At 51.2% G+C, this 26,029-nt stretch overlaps 1 protein-coding gene, 1 long non-coding RNA gene and 1 pseudogene across 2 annotated transcripts; 2 read left to right on the top strand and 1 right to left on the bottom strand.

Moving 5' to 3' along the window:
* Positions 1–320: 320 nt before the first annotated feature.
* LOC132416410 (cytoplasmic tRNA 2-thiolation protein 1-like) lies at positions 321–8,991 on the bottom strand. The gene is made up of 3 exons (XM_059999776.1): positions 8,949–8,991; positions 4,900–5,443; positions 321–3,458 (listed from the first exon to the last, which is right to left on the bottom strand). Exons 2-3 carry the CDS (start codon positions 5,405–5,407, stop codon positions 2,923–2,925), a joined length of 1,044 nt encoding a protein of 347 aa, XP_059855759.1. The 5' UTR covers positions 5,408–5,443; positions 8,949–8,991; the 3' UTR covers positions 321–2,922.
* On the top strand, positions 3,371–24,241 carry LOC132416453 (uncharacterized). The gene is made up of 3 exons (XR_011246314.1): positions 3,371–3,479; positions 23,476–23,640; positions 23,859–24,241. It is a non-coding gene; the product is annotated as an uncharacterized lncRNA (long non-coding RNA).
* Positions 8,411–18,521, top strand: LOC132416878 (sialic acid-binding Ig-like lectin 7; annotated as a pseudogene).
* Positions 24,242–26,029: the final 1,788 nt, after the last annotated feature.

Genomic DNA, 26,029 nt, shown 5'->3' with positions numbered 1-26,029 from the left:
CTGTGTCTCTCGCCCTTGGAGGCTGGCTCAGGCCAGGGGGACCGGTGGGGAGGTGGGAGGAGAGAGCAAAGCTCCCCAGCCAGGCAGCGGAAGGAAAGACTTTGCTCTTCCGTCAATGGCCACCCAATGCAAGGTGCGGTCAGTGACCCCCTTGTGGTTGGAGCTGAGAACAGCCTTTTCCCCAGCTCCCACTCGAGGCCCTCTTGTCACGTTTGCCACAGAACCGTGGTTGAATCTGAATAGAGACGGGTTGTTAAGTGTAACATACACACCGGATTTTGAAAATTTAGTACCAAAAAAACGTAAAACACCCTCAAGGTTTTAATTAATTTATTTACTTTTGGCTGTGCGGGGTCTTCGTTGCTAGGCGCGGGCTTTCTCTGGTCTACTCTGCCTTGTGGTGCGCAGGCTTCTCATTTCTGTGGCTTCTCTTGTTGCGGAGCACCGGTTCTAGGCGCGTGGGCTTCAGTAGCTGTAGTTCGGAGGCTCTAGAGCGCAGGTTCAGTAGTTGTGGCACACAGACTTAGTTGCTCCGCGGCATGTGGGATCTTCCCAGACCAGGGATAAAACCGTGTCCCCTGCCTTGGCAGGCGGATTCTTAACCACTGAGCCACCAGGAAGTCCCATCCTCAAGGTTTTAAAATATTGATTACATGTTAAAATAGTAATATTTTGGATATAGTGGGTCAAATAAAATACATTATTAAATTTTCCCCTCCCCCCCTTAAAAATATGGCTACTTGTAATTTTGAAATTACACATATGGCTCGCATTATATTCCTATTGGATAGTGCTACTCTAAACCACAACAGAAATCTAACCAACCACCCACCTCCTGGTGTGAAGGTGTGAAGGTGTGACGGGAGAAACTCGGTTACAGAAAAGTCCCTTGCCCCAAACCACAGGGTCAATCAGTGGCCGACCTGCAACAAGGGCCCAGGTCCTCTTGCTTCCAGCAGGCGGCATAGCAAAAAGGTTCAAAAGTCCTAGCTCCTTCACTGATTTGCTGCTGTGTGACCTTGGGAAAGTCACTTCACCCCTCTGAGTCAAAAATTTACCCTTTGTAAAATTGGGGATCAAAACGCAAGGAAGGAGCGTTCCGCAGTGCCTGGTGCACTAGAATCATTCCAATTGACCGTGATCATCTTGCGCCCCCTAGAGCCCGTTCTCTCCACCGCAGCTGCAGGGATTTTTAGAAAACGGAGATGGGCTCCTGCCTCTGCGAGACGTCGCAGGACCAGCCCTGGCTACCACCTGATCTCAACTCTTGCTCTTCTTCTCCCTGCCCACTCTGCCCTGACCACACTTCCTTGCTGTTCCCTGGACTTACCAACTTTATTCCCACCTCTGGGCTTTTGCATCGGCAGTTCCCTCTGCCTGGAAAGCTCTCCCCCAAGATGGCCTTATAATTCACTCCTTTGCTTTATTCAGGTCTCAGCTCAAATGCCACCTCCTCAAAGAGGCCTTGCCCTGACCCCTATGGACACTGGCTCTTGCTGTCTCCCTCCCTCTTTATCCTGCTTTATTTTTGTTGCATTAATCACTATCTGAAATTTTATTTTTATTGACTTATTGTCTGTTTCTCCCAGATTGTGAACTTCACGGGGGCAGGGGCTTTTTGTCTTTTGCTCACTGCAGTATTCCTAGCACTTGGCACATGGGCCACAGATGAGGTGCTCAATAAACGTCTGTCGAATGAATAATTATCCTGATGCTCAGTTAACTCACGGAGGAGGTGGGGCCTTTGGTCCCTGCCTTCCAGCCCAATCTAATTAGGAAAAGCGAGCCCCAAAGAGTGTGGATGGCTGGAGGACAGGACCCAAGGGCTGGGGTTTGGGAGAGTCCTAATGTCCTGGGCTGGGCAGGGTGGGAGGAGAGAATCAGGGATGCTTCCAGGAGGCCCCTGGAGGATGTGAGCTGGAAGATGGGAAAGGAGGGCACTCCTGACAAGGAACCAGCCCAGCACAGCTCGGAGGTGGGACCGAGGACACCAAGTCTCCCCAGGGGTCAGGCAGGAAGTTTCTGAGCCTCACACCTGTCTGCACCGGCAGGGAGGCAACCCTGCAACCCAGAGCCCCCGGGGGGGCCGAACTTTAATGTGAACAACGAAGTTGGACACCATTATCAAATACTCACAACAGTGCTTTGCTAGGAGGCTTTGATTCCATTCTCAGAGGAGGAAATGGAAGACCAGAGAGGTTAAGTCACTGACCCAGGTTCACCCAGCTCTGCCTCCAGAAATCTGAGGTCTGGGGAGCTCACCCAGCGGCTCCCCACCCATCACACAGAGACTCAGGTGGTGGTGGGTGGGGAGAGTGGGGGTAAGGGCTAAATACACCGTCTTGAGGAGCCCCAGGCAGACCTGGGTGTGAGCCCCCAGTTGGGGCTCCAGCGAGGTGACCTCAGGCCAGTTATGGGGCTCAGGCTACAGCCAATGAGATCGTGGTGAGGATGAAATGAGATGATCCAGCGCCTGCCCTGTACACAGCGCTCACACAGAAGCATCACGATTGCTGTAACTGACGTGCCCATCACGTTACATGGCTTTGCTTATCCCACTGCAGGCAAACATGAAACATGAGGCACACAGTAGGCGCTCAAGAAGGGTCAGGACTATCTGAGCACGCCCAGAGCCCCACAGAGGTACAGGCAAGCGGCCCCCTAATTCCCACTCGCTCAGGAATGCAAAGTTGTACAGCTCTCTCCTCTCTGAGGCCCAGGGGTCCCCCAGACACCCAGGAGTCCTCCGCAGCCCCAGGAGCCCAGAGCCCCAGCTTCTGCAGGACCACAGGTAAGAGGTTCCGACCCCTTCCCAACCTCACACCGAAGCCCGGGCTAAGGTAACTCGGGTTCCTTCACAGTGTCATTTACAGGCGGCCCCGCACTCCCACGTCGTCGGATCCCAGCGGAGAACTGGAGTCTCTAGAAGCCGGGGATGGGCTCCGAAGTCGGGGGTCCGGACGGCTGTGGCTCCCGCGGCGACCCCTCCTCGTCCAGCCCCCGGCGGCCCTTGCCGATGGCCAGGCGGGGCCGGCCGCGGTTCAGGCCTTCCAGGAGGGCGCAGGCCTGGCAGAGCGCGCGGCTGGCCAGCGCCCCGCAGCGGGAGCAGGCGCCGGGGGGCGGGGGCCGCGCGGCCGGGGCCAGCGCCAGGCGCTCGGCCGAGTGCACGAGGTCCAGCACCGCCGACGGCCGCGCCGCCTCCAGCAGCTTGAGCAGGTCGCGCGCGTGGCCGCGGAAGGCCTCGGGCGCGTACACGCACTCCTCGGAGAAGTAGTCCAGGCGGCGGAAGTGCGCGTACAGCACCACCTCCTTCTGCGAGGCCAGCTGCAGCGGGCGGCAGCGCGGCAGGGCGCCCCCCTCGCCCGGAGAGCCCAGGCCCCCGCCGCGCGCCAGCCGGCCCGCGTCGCCCCGCAGGAAGTTCATGAGCACCGTCTCCGCCATGTCGTCGGCGTTGTGTCCTGGGGGAGAGACGCGAGCCGGTGAGGAGGGGGCGCGGGGGCCGGCGGGTCCGCGGGAGGAGACCCCGCGGTACCGTGGGGCGGCCGGGGGAGGCTGCGGGTGAACCCCGCGAGAAAGGAGAGGGGAACACACCAGGCTCCCGTGGAGCAACTTGGGATGCCCTCATTTGCCCCCCTCTTATTGCAAACCAGGCTCTGTGCTCGGTGCCCTTTCAGGTAGTGAGTAACACTGCTTTACGCTACAGATATAATTTCAGTCTAGTGAAGTGTACTTCAGACCGCACAGACATCAAAATGGCATTTGATGGAGATGCTCAAGTGGGCTGTTGACACAAGTGCCTCTGGGAATGCAGATTATGGTATTTAGAAGGACCAGGGAGAAAGTAAGTGCATAGTTACACAACAGTCACCATAAATTTGAAGCTGAATCTCTGCTTATTCTGCAACTTGTCATCTTATACTTGGGTCTATAGTAAAACACCGGTCTTACGGCTTCTCAAGTCGGCCATACTTTCCCTCCTCAAGGCCTTTGCATAAGCTGTTTCCTCTGCTCAGAACCTCTCCCACCCCCTTTTTGTCCTTCACCTAGTTACCCACTCGGCTTCAGGTCTCTGCTCACTCAGGAAACACTTCCTTAATCCCCATGTTTCTCCCTTCACTAGGTCCTCCTGTGTCATTTTCCTTAGTGGCACAGGAAATAATTATAATCAGGTTATAATTACGTATGTGAGAAACGGACAGGAGCAGAGACTGTGTTGTGCATCATCATAACGGCAAACATTTATATGTTTACCGTTTCTCAGTGTCTTGTCTAAGTGCGTCATACGTAATTCCCATAATTCATCCAATTCCCAGTAACTCTAGGTCCTAGATAGTATTAATATCCCCGTTATATAAAAGAGGAAACCAAGGTTAGGTAGTTTGTTCTAGGCTATATAGCTTGCATCTGGCACACAATAAATGGTCAACAATTATTTGTTTAAGTAATGATTGGTACAGAGAAAGTGTTATCAAAGAGGAGAAGCGAATAGAGAAAAGGACACAGTTGCGTTCAGACTAGATGCTTCTGATGGGAGATGCCCCTTCATACCCCTCCTTTTGTGACAAGGGACACAATGTCATAAAAAAATAAGCGCAGAGAACCACAGCCCTAGCCCCTAGAGAGTACCCTACCACCCCTCTATTTGCCAGCGTGTGTGTACAAAGATGATGGCAGTGACTCAAAAGCTTACGATGCCCAACCTAAGGACACGCACATACTATGAACCTTCAGTGTGCATGCACAGCCCCTCCTCCTTTTTTAGCGTCTCCAATTAGGATATACGCAGTCTCCTTTACGACCTCTGGGGCATGCGCCTCAGTGGACTTACAGTGTCCGCCCCTCGCCCGCGCATGCGCCCGTTCCTCCCACCGCGCCCCTCTGTGCCGCGCCTGCGCTCACCCGTCACGACGTGCGTGGCTCCCACGCGGCGCGCCCCTTCCTCTAGCGCCCGGCGTCGCAGCACCCCGCAGAAGGTGCAACAGGAGCGGCTGCGGCCGGAGCCGGCCGTGCTGCGGGCCACGGCATCCATCGTCCAGCCCCCGAAGAGCTCTGCGTAGGCCACGACGGTGAGCGGGAGCTCCCAGCGTGCTGCTTGCCGCCGCACGGCCGCCAGCGCCGCGTCCCGGTAGCCGCCGATGCCCTCGTCCACGGCCACGAGGTGCAGCGAGATGCCCAGGCGCGGGGCCAGCTCGCGCAGCACGTGCGCCAGCACAGTGGAGTCCTTGCCGCCCGAGGCGCCCACGGCCACCACGGCGCCGGGCGGCAGCAGGCGGCCCGCGACCACCGTGTGCAGCACCTCGGCCTCGAAGGAGGCGCAGAAGCAGGTGGTGCACAGCGCCTGGCCCGAGCGCGGACGGCGGAGGGCGGCTCGCGCCTTGTGGCAGGAGGCGCACCGCGGGGCGGGCATCGCGGGGTCCTGGCGAGACGGGAGGGTCGGCTTCTCCTGGATGGGTGGAGAGGGGAGGCGGGTTACACGTGGATTCCGGATTGCAGGAGTCTGCCTACAGAGAGGCTGCTTGCGTAGTGTCTCTGCCAGGAATAATGCAGGCCGAGTAGGCCTTTTCCAGAGTAAGGGAGGGTTATACGTATACAGTTGACCCTTGAACAACACGGGGGCCAGGGACGCAGCCGAAATCCGCATAACTTTACAGTCGGCCTTTCTGGTTCCGCATCCGCGGATTCAACCAAACCGCGGATGGTGTAGTACTGTATGTATTTATTGGGGAAAAAAAATCAGAGTATTAGGGGACCAGCGCAGTTCAAACTCATGTTGTTCAAGGGTCAACTGTATTCCAGTTTAAGAAAGCTTAGTGCCTCCAGGAAGACTTCTTGGATTACACCCATTACACACCAAGAAGAGAAGGAGCTGGTTGGGAGAGGTGGAGGGGAGAGGGAGAGACAGGCAAGTTACACCCAGAATTAGGTCGGATTCTGTTTGGAGGGATGGAGGTGCCTATTAGGGCCAGTTTCACAGTCTCCAGGGAGGCCAGCCCTTTTACAACCCTGGTCGGAAAGACAGGGTGCTTATCACTGACCTGGGCTCCCAGGGCTGTTCAGAGAGCTTGGGAGGGGCAGTGATCTAAGAACAGAGGGAGTCCAGGGAACTGCAGCTCTGTTAGGGGAAGGGGGATGGACAGAAAAGACCAACTGGATTTCACTTTGGTGGGGGTGGGATACTGTCTCTAGGCATTGGTCCCAATTGTATCCTCTGAAAGGCAGGGCAGTCATCTCCTCCAGGGAGACACAGAGGCAGCATGGGTCGTACCTCCAAGGAGATCGACTGTGGCTTCTTCTGTTTTGGGGGCGAGGGGAGGGCGGGCTGTGGGCCTCCAGGATTGCTGTGGTCTCAGAATCTCCCGAAAGCTTCTGTGGCCTTACCAAGACTTGGATCAGCCCAGTTTTAACTCATTTCTGTTCCCCCCACCTCATCCGTCCCCACCCAGCCAAAAATTCCAACCCTCTCTCCTCGGGCCCACCTGCTTGGGGAACCCATGAAAACCCACCAGACTGAGTCCCTCCTCCCCAAGCCACCATCATCTCCAGGCTGAACTAGTGCAGTAGCCCCTGAGCAGGCCACCCTGTTTCCAGGATTTACCACAATGTGTGGAATCATTTTATGTGACTTGTATGTTTACTGCCTGTAACACCAATTAAGGACCAGTGTAACCCAGACGTCTGACAGGCATCTCAAAACCTAGACTCCTGATTCCCCTTCCCAAACCTGCTTCTCTTGCGGTAAAGGGCAGCTCCATCCCTCCAGCTACTCAGGGCAGGAGCCTTGTGGTCCAGGACCCACGACTGCTCTTGCTTCTCACTCTCCCTGTGGGTGACTCCCAACTGCAATGGCAAGTCCCAGCCTTTCCTCCAAATGCGCCACTGAAGATGCACCTGGGGCATCCTCCTCAGACCTCAAACCCCAGATGCCCAACCAGAATGGAGCAAATCCTGTTTGTAGCTTCAAAACAGAAGCTCAACGCTCCTTAGCATCTCCACAACTGCGACCCTAGTCTGAGCTGAGCCATGTCGCTCTTACTGCAGGAGGCTCCTCCTTGGTCTCCCCGCCCCACCCTCCCCTCCTCTACACACACAATTCTCCACAAAACAGCCAGTGGGATCCTGCCCAGTATCTCCTCTACATTCTCCCATGCATCTCATCTCACTTTCGTAAAAGCTTACGTCTGATGAGGCTCCCTTTTTCTCTGACCTCACATTCCACTCTCCTTCAGCCACTCTGGCCTCTACTCTCCAACACCCCAGGAAACACCTACCCAGGAAAGTGTTAGCACTGCTCTTCCCTCTGCCCAGAGTACTCTTCCTTGTCACTGGGCCCAGCAAGCAGCCCTCAGGACCCATTGGCCATGACCATTCGGCACATCCGTCACAGCTGAGCAACGCCCTCTTGAAATCTTCCCCCACACACACACCCTATCCCACCCCCGGCTTTGACTTGATTCTCCCTCGCTCTCCTGGTCTGCTTCCTGCTCAGCCTCCAGTCTCGTTTGGAGAGCTCTCTATGGTTCTCAGGTCCTGCCCAGCTCATTTTCCTTGTGGGTGACTCTGAATAATGACGTCCATCGGGCTGGTCCTCCAGATGCCCCCCTGAGGATCCCCGCTGGTCCTCTGGGATCCTAGGCGCCCAAACTGACCAGCAACCCTGCTCCCCACAGGGAGAAACCTGTGCTTGCCCAGCTGTTCCCTGTCTCCTGAGAGGACTGCCACTTCCAGCTCCTCCCCAGGACAAGACATAAAGTCACCCTGGACTCATCTCTCTTCTCCCCCTAAATCTATGGTCACTCGGTCCTAGGGGTCTACCTCCTGAGTGAGGAAGACCCTGGCAGGCGATGAGTCTGTGCAGACTGTCAGAGGCTCATAAGTCATGATACAGTTTTAATCTTATTCAGAGAGAGATGGGAGCCATGGGAGGGTTTTGCGTGAAGAAGGGATACGATCTGACTTGGGTTTTAAAAGTTTCCCTTTGGCTGCTGTGTGGGGAACAGGCCGTGGCAGGCAGGATCAGAGGCAGCGAGGCCAGGGAAGAGGCTATGGCAATAGTCAGTGAGATGATGGTGGCCTGGACTGGGGTGCTGGCAGTGGAGATGACAAGAAGAGGTGGGATTTTGTATCTATTTTGAAGGTAGGGTCCACGGGACTTGCACAGAACTTGGATTGGGGTGGAGGATGTGGTCATGAGGAAAGAGAAAAGGATGAGTTGGAGGTTTGGGCCTGAGCACCTGGGAGGATGATGGGACCATTTAGTCAGAGGGGAGCTGACCAGAATTCCATTTGGACATGTCAGATTTGAAGTGTCTGTTATGCATCTCCCCCTCGAAGACGTTATAGACCCCAGGATGGGTCAGGCGCCTCCTTTGGGCTCGCAGAGCCCCATGTATGCCCCCACCCCAACCGGATCATGACGGTATCCTTCGTGGTGACAGGCCTGTCTCCCCCGTTGTACTATGAGCTCACTAACGGCAGGGACAGGGTCTGCTTCGGCCACCACTGACTTCTCCTGCCTCGCACGGGATTTGGCACAGGGTCGGTGCTCAGGAAAGATCTGTAGGCTGAGGGAATAATAAATGCGCCCGGAAGACGAGACCCAGACCCCCAGGGATGCCTCCGAATCGCAGCTTTGTCGGAAGGACGGAGAGTGTGTAACATCATTCTATCAAAACAGAGGTTCCAGGACAGAGTAGGGACCTCCCGGACGTACCCAGTTGGAAGCGGGGGCAGGGAAATGGTCGAATTCCAGCCTGGGGGAGGGGATGGGCGAGCAAGAGACAGGCCGGACCGCAGTGCCCAAAGTGGGGATCCCGGTCAGAAGGCCTCTGCGATACAAGCGTTGGGAAATCAAAGGCGAGTGGCTTCACCCCCAGAGAGACCCTCAACCCTCACACGGCACCGCAACAAAGAGCGGGCGCTCACGAGCCGACCAGCTGGTGAGGAAATACCTGAGTAGAACGCGGTGCTGGATGGTCCAAACTGCCGAACACGCGGAACTCCGGCGCGGAAGTGGCTCCAGAGACTACGACTACCACAAGGCCTTGGGGGCGGTCTTGCCTACGACTCCCAGAACCCCATGCAACAGCTCCACCTGAAGCGCCTGTGGTTACTGGGCCCTCGGCCTTCAACTCCCAGCAGTCCCTGCTGCCCCTTGTTTCGCTCTGCCTACCACTCCCAAAATGCACTGCCTTGTTTCCGTCTGCGCCTGCGCACGGACAAGGGACGTGGGGTGTGTACTGTTTGCTGTGGTAGTAATCTGTTACCATGCAGGACGCTTAAAAGGCGAAATGGCTGTATTCGGATGATCTGCTTTAGTGGGATTATTATAGGCTTTTAGAGGGATTATAGAGCATATTATTTTTACCCTTTGAGGTGGGGTTGCGGGTGGGAATTGAAGGTGGGAGTGCGGGGTTTGGTCGTGGGTGTAAAAGGAGACAGCGCATGCGCAGCGCAGAGAGCCTGAAGGTGGGGGTTCGGAATGGATCTAGGCATTGCCTGCAGGGGTGGTAATGGTGCGTGTGGACGCGTAGGGTGGGGAGAGGGAGCAGTGTGTGTGTAAGCTGACGTCTCTGCGCGTGCATCAGCCCTAGAGCCTCCGACTTCTGAGACTGAGGGTTCCAAAGACTCAGATCCCTGAAACTCACTAGTCCCTAGGCCCCGTGTCATAGAGACTCGGAGTTCCAGTGACCCAGAGACCCAGACCCCTGAGACTTCAAGCAGCCGAGAGAACCAGGACTCCAGAGACAACTCTCCCCAACCAAAGCCCAGAGACCTGGAGGGTTCACCCCCAAGGCCCTCAAAACTGAAATCTGGGGGCCAAAGAAGACCAAAGATTCAGATCTCTTAGACGCAGAAGACCAGAGATCCTGGGCCTCAGAAACTGAGACCCAGGGTCCCCAAACCAGATCCCCCAAAACTGATGCTCAAAGGTCCTCACGATGAAGGGACCAGAGCCTCAGGGATCCCAAGACAGAGGTGCACAGCCCCAGGGTGTGCGGGTCTGTGGTGAGTGATGTCACGAGTGGCTTGACAGGCACTGTGGAGGCCATGCTTTCCTCATGACAGGGGAGCCATGATGCCTTAGTGTAAGATAAGATGGCCTCCATGAAGTCACCATCAAGGGTCATCATGGGCCAGTTCTTGTCATCACTGGCTCGTTGGTTCTTCTGTTGAATGGTCATTTCCTGAGGTCTCCTTGTGCCAGGCTGGCCCTGTGCTAGGTTCTGGTGACACAAGCGAAGTCACAGTCCTCTTAGCCCGCTGCCTGGTGGGGGTGAGAGAGTCATAGTTAATACAGGTGACAAAGCTTGACGTCGGTGTTAGGAGCTCTGGAAGCTGAGCCTCAATCACTGCTAGCCAGGGCATCACGGGAAAAACTTCAAGCAGAGGTTATTAGACAGTGTGCTTAGCACTTTACATGCACTGTCTTAGTTTGCTCATCTGTAGAATGGGGATGATAATAGCAATACCTGCCTTAAAGGGCTTATGTGAAGTCAAATTGAATTAACAACACCTACAAAGAGTGGTTTGTGCTCTAGAAAGTTTATTCCAGTTGCCAAATTAGAAAGAACTGGTAAAATGAATCTCCAGAGGTGGTGAATTTAAAGCATTTTGGGGCACTTCCCTTGGAGATCCAGAGGCTAAGACTCTGGGCTTCCACTGCAGGAGGCACAGGTTCGATCCCTGGTCGAGGAACTGAGATCCCACATACTGCGCGGCACAGCCAAAAAAAAAAAGAAAAGAAAAGCACTTTCACTCAAGATAAAGTGGAAGCAAAATAAATGCCCAACCTCATTTGAAAGTTTTATTAAATATAGCACATTTCCTCTTTTTTAAAAAAAAACAGTGAGGGGACTTCCCTGGTGGTGCAGTGTTTAAGACTTTGCACTCCCAATGCAGGGGGCCGGGGTTTGATCCCTGGTCAGGAAACTAGATCCCACATGCGTGCCTCAAATTAGAGTTTGCATGCCACAACTAAGGAGCCTGCCTGCCACATCTAAGACCTGGTGCAACTAACTAACTAAATATATATATATATATATATTTTTTTTTTAAGTGAGAATTGAATTTAGAAGACTAGGTAATTGCCCAGAAAAATAAAACAGAACAACATAAAATCATACTTCCAATAGGACATATAATAGAGAAAACAAATGCCCAGAAAAAAAAAGAAGGAAGTCTACCAAGGGGGTAATCAAATGTCGTTGGCTCTGGGAAGCTGGACCTGGTGTTGATGATGTTATAGACCATACCGTGACACCATTTAACCTCATGTGTGGGATGGTGCTTTGCATAGAGTAGATGTTCAATCAACATTCAAGAATGAGGGAAAGTCAGCTGGTCCCTCCAAAACCTAGATCTAAACATTCTATTTAATAAGTACAAATCATACCTAGTAAGGTCTTATGAGAAAACATAGTTTAACATTTTTCCTGAAATATAATAGTTAATGAGGATTATGAATACTTCTCACTATTATTATAATTACTTGCTGAAACTGACGGTCCCTCCCCGATGAGTTCCTATCAGTTCATTTCTCAATCTCTCTACATAAGGTCCGAAACTCTCCTGTAATCCTTCTCTCTCTGGTCCCCATTAGTGTCCTCAACCTTAGGCCCCATGGTCTTTCCTGTAGACTCACTGTCCTTTATTCCCTTAAGCAATTAGGACAGGCAGACATGCAGAAGCATCCCTGAGGATGAACTAGGAAGCAGAGAGAAAAATAAGAGAACCCCAGCCCACTGATAAGAGGGTCTTCTTGTCCCCCAATCCTTTTCTGTTAAGAAGACCTTATCTTTTCACCACTCCAGGTTATATGGCTTCCTTCCTGGCCTGAGTCTTGGATCCCATGCTTGAGGGATCAGACCCCTCCTGGAGCTGGGCGATTTTTGAGCTCAGGACCTGGCTCTATTTCAGCACCACGGGCAGCGCCACCCTGTTGCTTGGAGCTCACCAGCCTGACAAAGACGCCACAGGTTATCTTCACTGAAGGCTTCAAGTTACCATTTAAAAGTCATCCTTTAAATACAGTATGTGGGGGACTTCCCTGGCGGTCCCGTAGTTAGGACTCGGTGCTTTCACTGCCATGGCCCGTGTTCCATCTCTGGTCATGGAACTAAGATCCCGCAAGCCGTGCATTGCAGCAAATAAATAAATACGTATGTACCTACCTACGTACTTACAGTACGTGAGAAAATTGGTGGTGAGTAAGCCTCCAATTTCCCTTTTCCCCTATTAGCTATAATTCGTGTGGGCTGCTAGTTCGGTTATGTATTGCTGCACAGCAAACCACCCTAAAACTCAATGGCCCCAACAATCATTTAATGCTATCTCATGGTGCTATGAATTGGCCAGAGACCAGGTGGGCAGTTTCACTTCTAGTTTTGCCTTGAGCTCTTTCAGGCAGTCATGTTGAAACTGTGGCTGGGGCTGGGGCTGAAGGTCTAACCCCTCAGGGTTTCCCTGTGTAGCATCTCTTTCCATCAGAGTTCCCTGGACTGCTTACACAGATACCCAGGGATCCATGAGACAGGAGCAGAAGCTGCCAGGCCTTCTTAATATCTGAGTCATACAAATCTCAGGACGTTTTGTCCTCCACATTTTATTGGGAAAAGCAGTCACGGGCCCAATCCAGATTCGAGAGGAAGACATAATAAATTCCATTATGTAATAAAAGGATGACCATGTTTGCATAAGGCAGGGGTAGGATTGTTTGGAGTGGTCTTTGGAGACTAGTACCTACAGCTACTCCTCCGTCTGTCAGCTGCACCCTCTCTCTGTTGGGGGATTACCCCTTTCTGTCAGGGGTGTTCAGAAAATGAAATGAGACCATATCTGTAAAAGGGTAGCACAAAACTTTCACCTTCCCTGAGCTTGGACCGGTGTCGACAGCCTATGTTATTGAATGTCCATAGGACATTCCTGAGGGTTGCCAGAAGGTCAAGGAGGAGAAACAGAGGTCTTCCTTTCCCCTGAGCGCTTCCTCGCAGGCAGACCTGGACCCTTTCCAGCACATCTGACATATTGACCCTCCTGAATACAGACCTAGGGTCCCTGTTCTTTGTGATCAGCTCCCCCTCCTCTGCCCCAGAGCTGCAGACATCCCGAGTCAGCACTCGACTCTGAATCAGCACCACGGACAGCGGCATCGCCTTTTCCCAGGGATCTCCGGCATCCCTAGGAGCAAGTCTTGGGCAGAGGCCCGACCCCTGCTGGGGCAGAGGTGGGGGTGGTCCCGAACAGAGCACAGAACTTGGTTGCTGGTGAAGGATCCCCAGCACAGTGGGAGAGTAAGTGGGATGGAGAACATAGTACCTGAGAGTCCAGGACCATCTGCAGAATTCACATACCCTGTGAGTGCCTGAAAGTCCCTACTATGTCTACCTGGCCTATTCCTCTCTGAGAACTCACCTTCTAGTCCAGAAGAACAACAGCCCCACCCATCACCTGCCTTTGTTTCTCCCATCACAGGCATTTTCCCTATGGCACTGAAATTGTCACGTAACCTGTCCCCCCAATCAGATGCTGCTTTCCTCAAGAGCAAGAGCTGAATCTTTACTAGAAACCTAAAGGCACAGTGTGGATGGTGGATGAGTGACTGAAAGTTCTTCCCTCGCCTCACTGTAAGAGTAGACAATTCTTCCTTCTCATATTAACATACACTTCTTATCACCCAGCCAATGAACCCTGGGCAAAGATTGATGAAGTGTGTCCCTGTGCAGTCCATGGTGCATGAGACAGGGCTCCTGTGTGATTTGGACAATCCACTTGCCCACTCTGAACCTCAGTGTCTTCTTCTGCGAATTGAATAACTGGGGCTAAAAGTCCTCCTAGCTCTGATGTCCTGTGGTCATAAGTTCCTCTTTCACACACTGTTAGATCCTCTGTGGCTTCCCTGTGTCTCTCCTCCAATTATTCTGCTTTTCTTTGCAAATTGAGGACCATGGGAAATAGTTTGGGCATAGCCCCGCGCCTCTGAGCACAGAGATGCTGTAACTACCCCTGCTAGGAGAGAGTGAGTTGGCCAGGACGAGGAGGGGGATGGGGCTGCAGGATGAGATACCAGCTGAAAATGCAGGAGTTGCTGATGGCGTGCGTGTGTCCTGCGTGCTTAGACCCCGCACCTTCCCTTCTCAATTATCCCAGCACCGACGCTACCCCGTGTTATGGGTAATGGTTCCAGGAAGGGGATGATATAGGACGGGCAGATTCATGAAGCTGAATGGAAGAAAACAGATGGCAGTTCTCTCTCTTTATACCAGGTCTTAAGAAAAACAAGTGCAAAGCCATAGTACTGAAGACAGCATGCTCGGATGTTAAAACTACAGAGAAAAGCAAGGAACCAAATAGCATTAAAGTGAGGCTAGGGGCTTATTGAAGGAGTGAAGTGTGGGAATGGGGAGGAGAAACAAGAGAGAGATCCTGGGGCCTGGCAGTGTTCTGTTTCTTGGAGGGTGTTCGTTTTGTGTTGAATCGGTAAGTTGTCTTATATCTTTCCCCAATAATATTTCAAAAAAACCCAGCATGGCTCTGAGGAGTCACCGCTTGCCATGCCTTCCAACCACTTCCTCCCAGCCCCCAGCCACACAGTTAAAAATAATCTTCTGTCAGTTCGGTGCATGTCTCTTCTCGCATGAAATCCTTACCATCCCCGAGGGTGGGCGACTGCCAGGCTGGTGTTCCTCGCTCCAGGTCTCCTGCACACCTGTACTTCTGGGGGCAGAACCTGCGCGGGCAAAGCCCCAGAGGCTGACAGACCCCCACCACACTCTGGAGTAACAAAGAGAAGTGTGGTCATGAGACACACCAGCAGTGAAGAAATAATCCTGGCACCTGGACAGCCACAACACATGGGCTAGTTTCCATCCCTTTCGAAATCCGTACAGAGAACCATGCTCTGTTTCCCAGGCATCCTGAAAGCCCACCTCCCCTCCAAGTCTTCCATGTGTGTTAATACACAGAATCCTCAACTCCACTGCCCGAGATTCCCCTCTACTCAGTCCTCCTGACACTCAACTTCCAACCTTGTGGGGACAGCGACACCCTACACCCCTGTGCATCCCCCATCACAGCTCCAGGTGCCAGGACATCTATTGTCTCCCCACTGGACGGTGACTCAAAGGACAGCGTCTAGGCCTGGTGTGTGACATCATGAGCAGAGAGGGGATGCCCATCACATGGACACTGGGAGAGGTCCCCTCCACCTCCCATGTCCCTACGTCCCACCCTGGCTGGACCGACCTCCACAAATTACACCCTGTGACTCAAGGGGTCTGGCCAGAAGGGACCAACTTTCACTTTGCAGAAAATGACCCCTGAGGGGAAGGGCATTGACAGGGAGGCAGGAAATGGAGCTCAGGCCCAGCATGGGGTGTGGATTTGGGCAAGTCTCTCACCTTCCCTGGTCCAGTGTCCCCAGGAGTGGACGTGGGGTGGTGCGTGGTTGATCTCTAAGGGCTCTCCTGGTGCCAACAGTCTCTGGCTGTGAAGTTCCTCCTCTGAGGAGGCTCAATGTTCTGACCTCACTCACATTTTCCTGCTGGGGCTCCTCTAAATCTTGCAACATTTAGTTCCTGAAAGACGAACCCTGAGAAACAGACTTTCCCTGGGGGACCCTGGCACTGTCACCCCCAGATGTGCTTCTGCTGCTGCTGGTGGCCCTGTTCTGGTAGACGGAGGGGGCCGAGGGCCAGAGGGAGTCCAGGAAGGATTACATGCTGCAAGTGCAGGGGCTGGTGACGGTGCAGGAGGGCCTGTGTGTCCATGTGCCCTGCTCCTTCTACTATCCCAGGAGATGCTAGACTGACTCTACCCCAGTTCATGGCTACTGGTTCCAAGATACAGACTGGGAGGCTCCAGTGGCCACAAACAATCCAAATCAGAAACTACAGGAGGAAACTCGGAGCTGAATCCTCCTCCTTGGGGACCCCCAGACCAACTGCTCCCTGGACATCAGCGATGACAGGAGGAGGGACGATGGAAAATACCTTTTTTAGGATAGAGAGAGGAAGAATGAAATAGAATTACATGTGTAACCTGGTCTCCTTGTATATGGTGGATAATGAAGAGGATCCAGGAGCGGTCACAGGGGAAGGCCTTAGAGGTCCCTGGGTAGGGCTGGGAAGAGACACTCCTGAGATGGGGGTCGGGGTAAGGCAGGTGGGGGCTCAGAGGGAGTAGCTGGACCCAAGCCTGAGGCTTCTCTCAGGGCCGCACCTCTAACCATCTTCTCTTGTTTTTCTTTTCCTTTTTTTTTTTTTTTTTTTTGCGGTATGCGGGCCTCTCACTGTTGTGGCCTCTCCCGTTGCGGAGCACAGGCTCCGGACGCACAGGCTCAGTGGCCATGGCTCATGGGCCCAGCCGCTCCGCGGCATGTGGGATCTTCCCAGAACGGGGCACGAACCCATGTCCCCTGCATCGGCAGGCGGATTCTCAACCACTGCGCCACCAGGGAAGCCCCTGCTGTGCTTCTCTTGACTCGTCGTGGCGATTTATATTTGCTATTTAATGTCGCTCTAGGAAAAATTAAAATTTAAACTATTAGCATTAGTTTACCATTCGTCTTTCTATTGTGCAATGCCAGTTTTGAGTACAAGAACATTTAACTCGTCTATGAAATCCTGGAGTTTGCACGATTCCTAATTTGTCAGTGGTACATGTGTATGTATTTTGTTCTTAACAGAAGAGTGGAAACACCGCACTGCACTAATTCAAATTTGTGTGTGTGTGGCAAAGTCTACAGAGCATAAAATGGACTCTTTTAACCATTTTTAAGTAGTACACAGTGCCGTGGCTTTGAGTGCATTCACATCGTCGTGCAACCGTCACCACCATCACTCTCCAAACCTTTTTCATCTTCCGAAACTGGAAATCTGCACTCATTATACAATAAGGTTTTGTGTTAGTCTTCTCAGCCTGCCGTAACATAGTACCACGGACCGGGTGGTTTAAACAACAGACCTTTATTTCCTCACGGTTCTGGAGGCTAGAAGTCCAAGATCAAGGCGTCTGCAGGGTTGGTGCCTTCTGAGGCACCGTCTCTCCTTCACTTGTGCGTGGCGGTCTTCTTGCTGTCTTCATAGGGTCTTGCCTCTTGGTGTGTCAGTGCCCTCATCTCCTCTTCTTATATGGGCACCAGGCAGATTGGACTAGGACCCACTCTAATGACCTCATTTTTATTTAATTATGTCTCTAAAGGTCCTGACTGGGGGGTTAGGACTTCAACATACGAATTTAGTTGGGGGGAAACAGTAGGTTCATAACATTCCCTGTTACCTCAGTGTTTTTATTTCACTTCCTGATACAGGTACATTCTGCCCACGTGCTCTGCCCTCAGATTCCTGATGGGTAAGGAAGGATGAGAAGGAGAAAGAACTCTGGGGCCGTATCCTTCCATTTCCTCCTAGGTCATCATTTTCAGTATAAGCTGTTGGCTAATGCAGGGAACTAATGTGATAAGAAAGGATGTAATTGAATTCTTCAGTCTTTTGTGTTTCTTACAATGTCATTGCCTTCTTTCTGCGTCCAAAGCAAGTTCTGATTTGGATGAAAAGCATAGCCTTTCTGGGGGGCATTGTCACCACCGCCACCCCCCACTTTCTCAGTCTTAGAACACGCTTACCTTTTTATTTTCTTCTACATTAGTTATGTTTTTAACATCTTTATTGGAGTATAATTGCTTTACAATGGTGTGTTAGTTTCTGCTTTATAACAAAGTGAATCAGTTATACATACACATATGTCCCCGTATCTCTTCCCTCTTGCATCTCCCTCCCTCCCACCCTTCCTATCCCACCCCTCTAGGTGGTCACAAAGCACCGAGCTGATCTCCCTGTGCTATGCGGCTGCTTCCCACTAGCTATCTACCTTACCTTTGCTAGTGTATATATATCCATGCCACCAGATGGCTTCACAGGCGAATTCTATCAAACATTTAGAGAAGAGCTAACACCTATCCTGCTGGAACACACTTACCTTGATTCACGTTGAGTTTCACCAAACTCCCACACGTTGTGATGCTATCAGAATTCTGCCCCTGGGTCATCTTGAATGTTACATACAAAAGGGGCGGGAAAGAACAAGTGTCCATTGTGGGGGTGGGTGGGGAGGGGGGTCTTTATTACTAAAGAGAAGTGGGGGATAATAGGAGGAGACCAGCAACCTCTCTCACAGAGAGCTTCTGACCGGACCTCTTTGGCGACATCCGACATGGAGCTGCCCCATCAGATAGAGTTTTGTGCCAAGTTATTGCAGAGAAATGTCCCTCCCTTTTATTCAGACTGTACGTGATCAGCGATGACTGGTCCAAGATAGATAGAACCGGTTTCATTCAGAGTCCAGTTCCGGTTCATCGCACGAACCTGAGAGTTTAATGCAGTGAGACCCTCGGGAGGTGATTGCAGGCTTGCAACACCTCCCAGCCTCCAGAGACTCACTCTCCTGCCTTCAAGCAGATGCCGGAGCTGGCCCTGGCCCATTCCATCCTGGATTCCCTCACTTGGAGCAACTTGTCTGATCCCTAGTCAGGAGCGTGAGGTTTCCTACATCATCAGCCCCTGAACATCCGGAATCAGAGAAGTCTGACCGATGTTGCGGAATTGATTCCCTCCGGAAACACATGCTAATACCAGGTATAGCTCCCCTTAGCCAGCCCCAGTGCTCACCTGGGAGCAGGGGGCAGCCAGGGGAGCAGCTTTGTTCTTTCTTATCGGAAGAGCAAAACGTCACAGCCCCGCCCACGGCAAAGTCCTGCCCGGTGCAGCCAGCACGGACGTTAATAAGCTTCCACTCCCACCTATGTATCAGGCCTGGAGAGCACAAGGAATATTAACCTGGAATCTTTGTGGAACTCTAAACAAGGTGGAGACCTAATAACCCCCAGCCCCCATCCTTGTGGACCTGCCTGGGCAAACCCCATCACCCCAAGTGCATCCGACCACCAGGGGGGGCCATGGAGTTGTGAAACGCGGCAATCCCGTTCTTGGTCTACATCCTCATGGGGGTACAGTAAGCATTGGATGGAGAGGGTAAGTGGCAGGGTCCCCTATCAGCTTCCAGAGAAGAAGGGAGTGGAATGGGAAAATAGTAATAAGTTTAAGATTAACAGTAGCGGGGCTTCCCTGGTGGCGCAGTGGTTAAGAATCTGCCTGCCAATGCAGGGGACACGGGTTTGAGCCCTGGTCCCGGAAGATACCCACATGACGCGGAGCAACTCAGCCCGTGCGTCACAACTACTGAGCCTGCGCTCTAGAGCCCGCGAGCTACAACTACTGAGCCCGCATGCCTAAAGCTACAAGAGAAGCCACCGCAATGAGAAGCCCGCGCACCGCAACGAAGAGTAGCCCCTGCCCGCCACAACTAGAGAAAGCCCGCGTGCAGCAACGAAGACACAACGCAGCCAAAAATAAATAAATAAAATTTTTTAAAAACAATAGCACTGTTAATAATAACAGTAATAATAATATTATTATTTCCTATTTATCATACCTATGTAATGAGACTATAAATCTTGAGATAGATTAGCCCCTGAGTGATAGGGTGGGAACTAGGCATCAGGAAGAAGTTGATAGTGAAAAAATATGGATTGAAAAAGTTGAGGTGTTCCCTGGAGGTCCAGTGGTTAAGACTCAGTGCTTTCACTGCCGTGGTGGGTTCAATCCCCGGCGGGGGAACTAAGCACAGCGCTGCCAAAAAAAAAAAAAAAAGATGATCAGGGCAGTGGAAACCTGTGCAGTGATCCCGGTAATTCCCTGGATGAGCAGCAGAGGGCGCGCTACCAACGTTCCCCAGGGAACGTTGAGCTAGATGCGCAGCTGCAAGGGTCAGGACCTCATGAGACAGTGAGATGTGCCCAGACTCCAGTTTCTAAAGGAAACTTACCTAACCTCTGCAGGCATCAGTGTCTTCATTTGCAAAGTGGGCATCACAGCTCCTACCTGTATGAATCTGAGAGCAAAAACCAGGCTGAATCAAATCAACAACAACACCAAAAAAGCGAGGAGAGAGAGAGGCCCTTCCATCATATGCACCCTGAAATCCAGCCACATCTAAAGCCAGGTCAAACTATGTCCTGAATAAAAAAAAATAAAAGGGACTCAGGAGGCAGAGACATATAAGACAGGAGCCCCAGACCTGGTGGACGACTCAATACTTAACTCCAATCCACATTTTATCCCTCACTATATATATTTTTGTGGGGTGGGAGGCAGGTTGGGGATTTGGAGTATACTGTTAAAAACAGAAACAGACCCACAAACACAGAAAACACACTTATGGTTACCAAAGGGAAAAGGGTGGGGGTGGAGGAGAGAGGGATTAATTGGGAGTCTGAGATTAACATAGACACACTACTATATATAAAATAGATAACCAACAAGGACCTACAGTATAGCACAGGGAACTCTACTCAGTATTTTGTAATAATCTATAAAGGAAAAGAATATATAAATCTGAATCTCTTTGTTGTACACCTGAAACTAGCACAACATGGTAAGTCACCTATACTTCAATTTAAAAAACAGAAAAACAAAAAAACCCCAGATGCTCTAGAGCAGCAGTTCCTAACCTTTTTGGCACCAGGGACCGGTTTCGTGGAAGGTAATTTTTCCATGGACAGGCGCAGGGAGGGGGGATGGTTCAGGCGGTAATGCGAGAAATGGGGAGCAGTGGGAAGCAGCAGATGAAGCTTGGCTCACTCGCTCGCCCTCCACTCACCTCCTGCTGTGCGGCCCAGCTCCTAACAGGCCGAGGACCGTACGGTCCACAGCCCGGGGGTTGGGCACCCCTGCTCTACAGACAGGAAGATGAGATTCAAATCTTGTCTCCAAGCAAGAGCTGGATCTCCTCTCTAGAAAGCGGGGTCATGAAATATCACCATGTGGTAACAGTCTATTATAAGTTGACAACAGTTTAACTTTAATCCCATAACCAAACGCTACGATTTCACCCCCAACACTTCACGTTCTTCGTGTGGCAACTTATATCTTCTGATCTTATGTATCCATTAACAAATAGTGGATACTACAGTTATCCTTAATAATTGTGTCTTTTACTTTCAGACTCAAATTCAAAGTGATTTACACACCACCATTGCCCTGTTACGGTATTCTGTATTTCTCTCTTTATCTGCCTTTACTGGTGAGTTTTATGCTCCCGTATGCTTTCATGTCGTTCTTTACCATCCTTTCGTTTCAACTTGAAGAACTCTCTCAAGCATTTCTTGTAAGGCATTATGCTAAGTGGAATAAGTCAGTCACAGAAAGACAAATGCTTCCTGATTCCACTTCTAGGAAGTATCGAAAATAGGCAAATTCAGAGAAGCAGAGAATGGAGTGGTGGTTGTCAGGGGTTTGAGGGAGAGGAAATGGGGATATAAAGTTTCAGTTATGCAAGATGAATGAGTTCTAGAGATCTGCTGTACAACGTAGCGCCTGTAGTTACCGGTACTGTGCACAGGTAAACTCTGGGAGGTGATGAGTATTTCTCTTATTTTGGTTGTGGTCATTGTTTCACAGGTAAATGCATATGTCCGAACTCATCAAATTGTATACATTAAATGTGTCCCATGTTTATAAATTATATCATATATAAATGATATCATATATAATTATATGATATATAAATTCATATATAAATTATATCTCAATACGCAGTTTAAAACAAAAAAAGAAAGAAAATGTGTTGACATCTCTGAACCTCATCACTGGTAAGTGGATCATTACTACTGACCTCGGCAGGTTTTCCTAAGGCTCAGAGGATCTGCTGTAGGTAAATAATTTAGAACAGTAATTAATTGACACTAGATGCTCACCCTAACATGCTTCAACCATAACTGGACTACATCTGGCTAATCATACAAGTCTCAGATAACCTGTCACCTGATTCCAATAGCTGTTGGGTTTAATTAAGACTAGAAATTGAGGAATTGTTACTGCCATCTGATGGCCACAACCTGATTTCTGCCTCTGAAAATTCCCAAAGGAGGGTGGTCTCAAACAGGCAAGAATGCCCTCCCTCATCCTCGTTTGGTGAACTGCGGTTTCACGGTAGATTCTGTTCTGGCTTCTCTGCACTAGATGGGAGGTTGGTAAAAAGTAGCATTCCAGGAACCTCTGCAGAGAGAGAGGAGGGCTTTTCGCGGCCGCTACACAGGAAATTTTGTAACAGAACCTTACTGCACACTGATACAAACCTAGGTCCTGCCTTCATACCAGACACAATTTGCTCTTCCCACCACAGAATAAACAGTAGTCTGTGTGAATCAGGCATCTCCGGGCACACGCGTACAAGGTGCTCAGAGCATGTGAAAAGCAAGAGAAACAGTCGCACGTGTTAACCTTGAGTAAAGGAGGTGCTGCCCAGAGCAAGAGCCTCCGTTAAAAAAAAAGATTGATGTGGGATGCAAGTTCCAGAGCAGCTTTGCACTTTGAATTAGGCGGAGAGGAACAGCCTTCACCCATGTACTCAAGCATTCTTTCGTAGAAACCTGTAGTGAGCTGCTGTTTGGACCACCTCTTCACGTGGGAAATTACAGAAGCAGAAGTTCAGGTTGTGGCCACCGGATGGTAGTAATGACCCGCCCACCCCCACCTTTTAAAACAAACAGATGTTGGGATCAGGTGTGTGGTGATTCAGGGGAAAACCTAGAAGAGCGAGGGCTCTGCTCTTCCCCTGTTCCAGCTCCTATCACTGAAATGCTGGAATTGCCTATGACGCATCCCACTAAACAGTGAGCGTTGAGGCCAGGTCTTAGTCCCAGCCCCTGGTGCACTGAATGTGTTCACTCTGTATTGCTAATTACACGAAGGAGTGAAAATTTTCCTCCCTCAGCTCACTTGGGGTTCTTCCACACTCTTCTGCCTTTAAAGCCAACTCGGGCCACTCCAGAACTAATCCCCAGCAGGAATAATATGCCAGCATGATGAAAAGTAGTGACTCTCTGATGCCTGCCCGGGAGTGCCTGGGTCCCTGGTATGCAAAGCAGGTTCCAAAGGACAGGACGTGGAGAGGCAGCCAGGAGACGGGGGGAGCAGATCTTGCCTTTCCAAGTATCTTGGGTTGTCCGTTGCCCTCTCTGGACTGCAGTGTCTCTCTGAAAAATGAGTAAGTGAGGACCATCTCCCAAGACAGCCTAGGTCTGATGAGAGCAGGTCTAAGACTCCTCTTCTGCAAACACACACAATCTCTCTCCTCTCTCTCTCTCTCTCTCTCTCTCTCTCTCTCTCTCTCTCTCTCTCTCTCTCTCTCTCTCTCTCTCTCTCTCTCGCCCTGCCCCTCCCTCTCTCCCCCTCCCCCCCCCACACACTTGTTTTCAGGACTTCCTCTTGGTCTTAGCGCTCTTGGTTCCTTGAAAGAGGGAACATAGACGCCAGAAAAGGGCTTGGCCCTTCCCATTCCAGAGCTGGAGCTGCCCCTACCATCTGGGAATGAGTAAGTAGGATGGGGGCGGGGGGCTGAGGTCAAGCCTTTCACCCCCAGGGCCTCAGGCTGAGCATCTGGATTTCCAGCTGGAAGTGAATAAGTCCTTGATGATACAGGAGGGCTTGTGCATCCCTGTGTCCTGCACCATCTCCTACCCTCGGGATGGCTGGAATGAATCCACACCTGCCTGTGGCTACTGGTTCCAGAAGAGGGACAAGCCTGGTAAGGATGTACCTGTGGCCACAACCCACCTGGACTAAATACTGCAGGTTGGGATTCAGGGGGTGATTCCAACTCCTTGGGGGACCCTGGGAAACATAGCTGTGCTTTCAGCATCATGGAAACCAGGATGATGGCGAATGGGACATACTTCTTTCCAGTGGAGAGAGGAGAGGCAGAACATAATTACTAATGTGGCTTGCTTTCTTTGCATGTGACAGGTATGGAATTTCCTATGAAGAGGACAAGACGGAATGTGGGGACCCCATGGAACCTGAATGCTACAGACTGGATGTTGTCCCCTGCAGATTCATATGTTGAAGCCTTAACTCCCCAGCATTGACTTATTCAGAGAGTGCTTTTCCAAGATCATTGAGATTCAATAAATGCATAAGGGTGGAGTCCTAAGATTGATGGCCTTATAAGAAGAGGAAGAGAAAGAGCAATCTCTCTCTCCCCGCCACACTCCCTGCCACATGCATGCTATGAGGAAAGACCTTGTGAAGACACAGCAGGAAGGCAGTTATCTGTAAGCTAAGAAGGGAGTTCTCACTAGGAACCAAATTTGTTGACACTGCGATCTCGGACTTGCCAGCTTCCAGAACCGTGAGAAATAAATGTGTTTGTTCAAGTCACCTGGTTGGCATTTTGTGACAGAAGCTGAGCTGACTAAGACAAGTTCCCAATCAGCGGTGGGATTATTCAAACGAGCCCATCAGATCCTCTCGCGGGAACCGGGGGTCAATTGTGAGCGCAGGTGTGGCCTCCAGCAGGAGTGGCAGGATGACAGAGTGTCAGCCCAGGACGAAGGGAGGTGAGAAATAAAGCAAGACCTGAAGGCCAGCTGAGGGCACTGTGAAATGCCAGGTGTCCCATGAGCAGCGAGGATGAGGGAAGAGGTGAGAAGAGCCCCCCTCCCCTGATCTACCCCCTTGGCGATCTGGCCTCTTCATTGACCCTGGGCCCACAGCAGGGTCCAAGAGCTGAGAACCTTCCTTCTTGTCCCCTCAGAGTCCAGGCCATGTCCAGTTGATCACTTGTGTCCAAAGCAACGTGCTGACAAAGCCTGTAACCCTGCTGCCCCAGCCCGTGTTTCCATCTTCAGGGTCTCCACCAGATGCTTGTAGATTTGTCTGTGTCTCCCCGGGGGTGGGGGGGAGCATCAGGACATGAATAGAGTTGGCTGTGTCTCCTCTTTGCCTCCAGACTCATCACAGACCAGATGCTCACTCTGTGTTTGTTGAGTGAATGAATGAAGGAGTGAATGAATGAATGGGTGAACTGCTTCCAACAGTTACCTAAGACCCTTACTCATCTGTTATGCCCCAGACACCCACACAGAACCACCAACACTCTGTTACCAAACCAAGCTTGGGTCTGCATAGCAAAGCCAATCTACTGATACCAAGATGTGGTGAAGGAGAGTACAGCATTTATTGCAGGGCACCAAGCAGGGAGAATGAGTAGTTCGTACTCAAACGACCTGAACTCCCCTCCCCAGTGGCTTTCAGAGAAGGTTAGTTTTTTTTTTTTAATTTATTTTTGGCTGCATTGGGTCTTCATTGCTGCACGTGGGCTTTCTCTAGCTGTTACGAGTGGGGTTACTCTTCGTTGCGGTGCACAGGCTTCTCACTGTGGTGGCTTCTCTTGTTGTGGAGCATGGGCTCTAGGCGCCCGGGCTACGGTAGCTGTGGTGCGTGGGCTCTAGAGCGCAGGCTCAGTAGTTGTAGCACACGGGCTTTGTTGCTCTGCGACATGTGGGATCTTCCCAGAGCAGGGCTCAAACCTGTGTCCCCTGCATTGGCAGGCAGATTCTTAGCCACTGCACCATCAGCAAAGTCCCTAAATGCATTATTTTTTATTGTGGAAAAATCAGATAAAATAATATTCACCATTTTAGCCAGTTTAAAACATACAATAGTTGGCTTTGAGAACATTCACGATGTTCTACAAACATCACCACTACCTAATTCCATCCATCTGATGTTTTCATCACCCCAAAGAGAAGCCTGGTACCCATGAAGTAGTCACTCCCCACACTCCCCTCCCCAGCCCCTGGCAACCACTGATCTGCTCTCCATGTCTCTGGATCTGCCTATAGTGGATACTTCATACACGTGGAATGTTACAAAACAGTGGCCTTTTCTGTCCGGCTTCTCTCACTAAACGTTCTCAAGCATCATCCATGGAGCGTGTATCATATCAGTTCCTTTTTGTCTGAATAACATTCCATTGCGCGGATGCGCCAGCTTGTCTCCATCCAGTTAGCAGTGGATGGACGTTTGGGTTGTTTCCACTTTTTGGCTCTTACAATGCTGCTATGAACGTTGCTATACTTTTCCTTTTTATTTTTATTTTATTTTTTTTCGATCATTGATTTCAGTTTTCTCGG

Source organism: Delphinus delphis, chromosome 20 (genome assembly GCF_949987515.2).
Source record: "Delphinus delphis chromosome 20, mDelDel1.2, whole genome shotgun sequence".
NCBI classification, from domain to species: domain Eukaryota; kingdom Metazoa; phylum Chordata; class Mammalia; order Artiodactyla; family Delphinidae; genus Delphinus; species Delphinus delphis.
The sequence above is the reverse complement of the archived record's forward strand: the minus strand, read 5'-3'. Positions and strand labels throughout refer to the sequence as shown.

Coding starts and splice junctions, on each gene's coding strand:
- LOC132416410 (XM_059999776.1), bottom strand. CDS start 5,407: ATGCCCGCCCCGCGGTGCGCCTCCTGCCACAAGGCGCGAGCCGCCCTC. Junction 3,459..4,899: donor AGCCACGCACGTCGTGACGG/GTGAGCGCAGGC, acceptor TCTCTCCCCCAG/GACACAACGCCGACGACATG.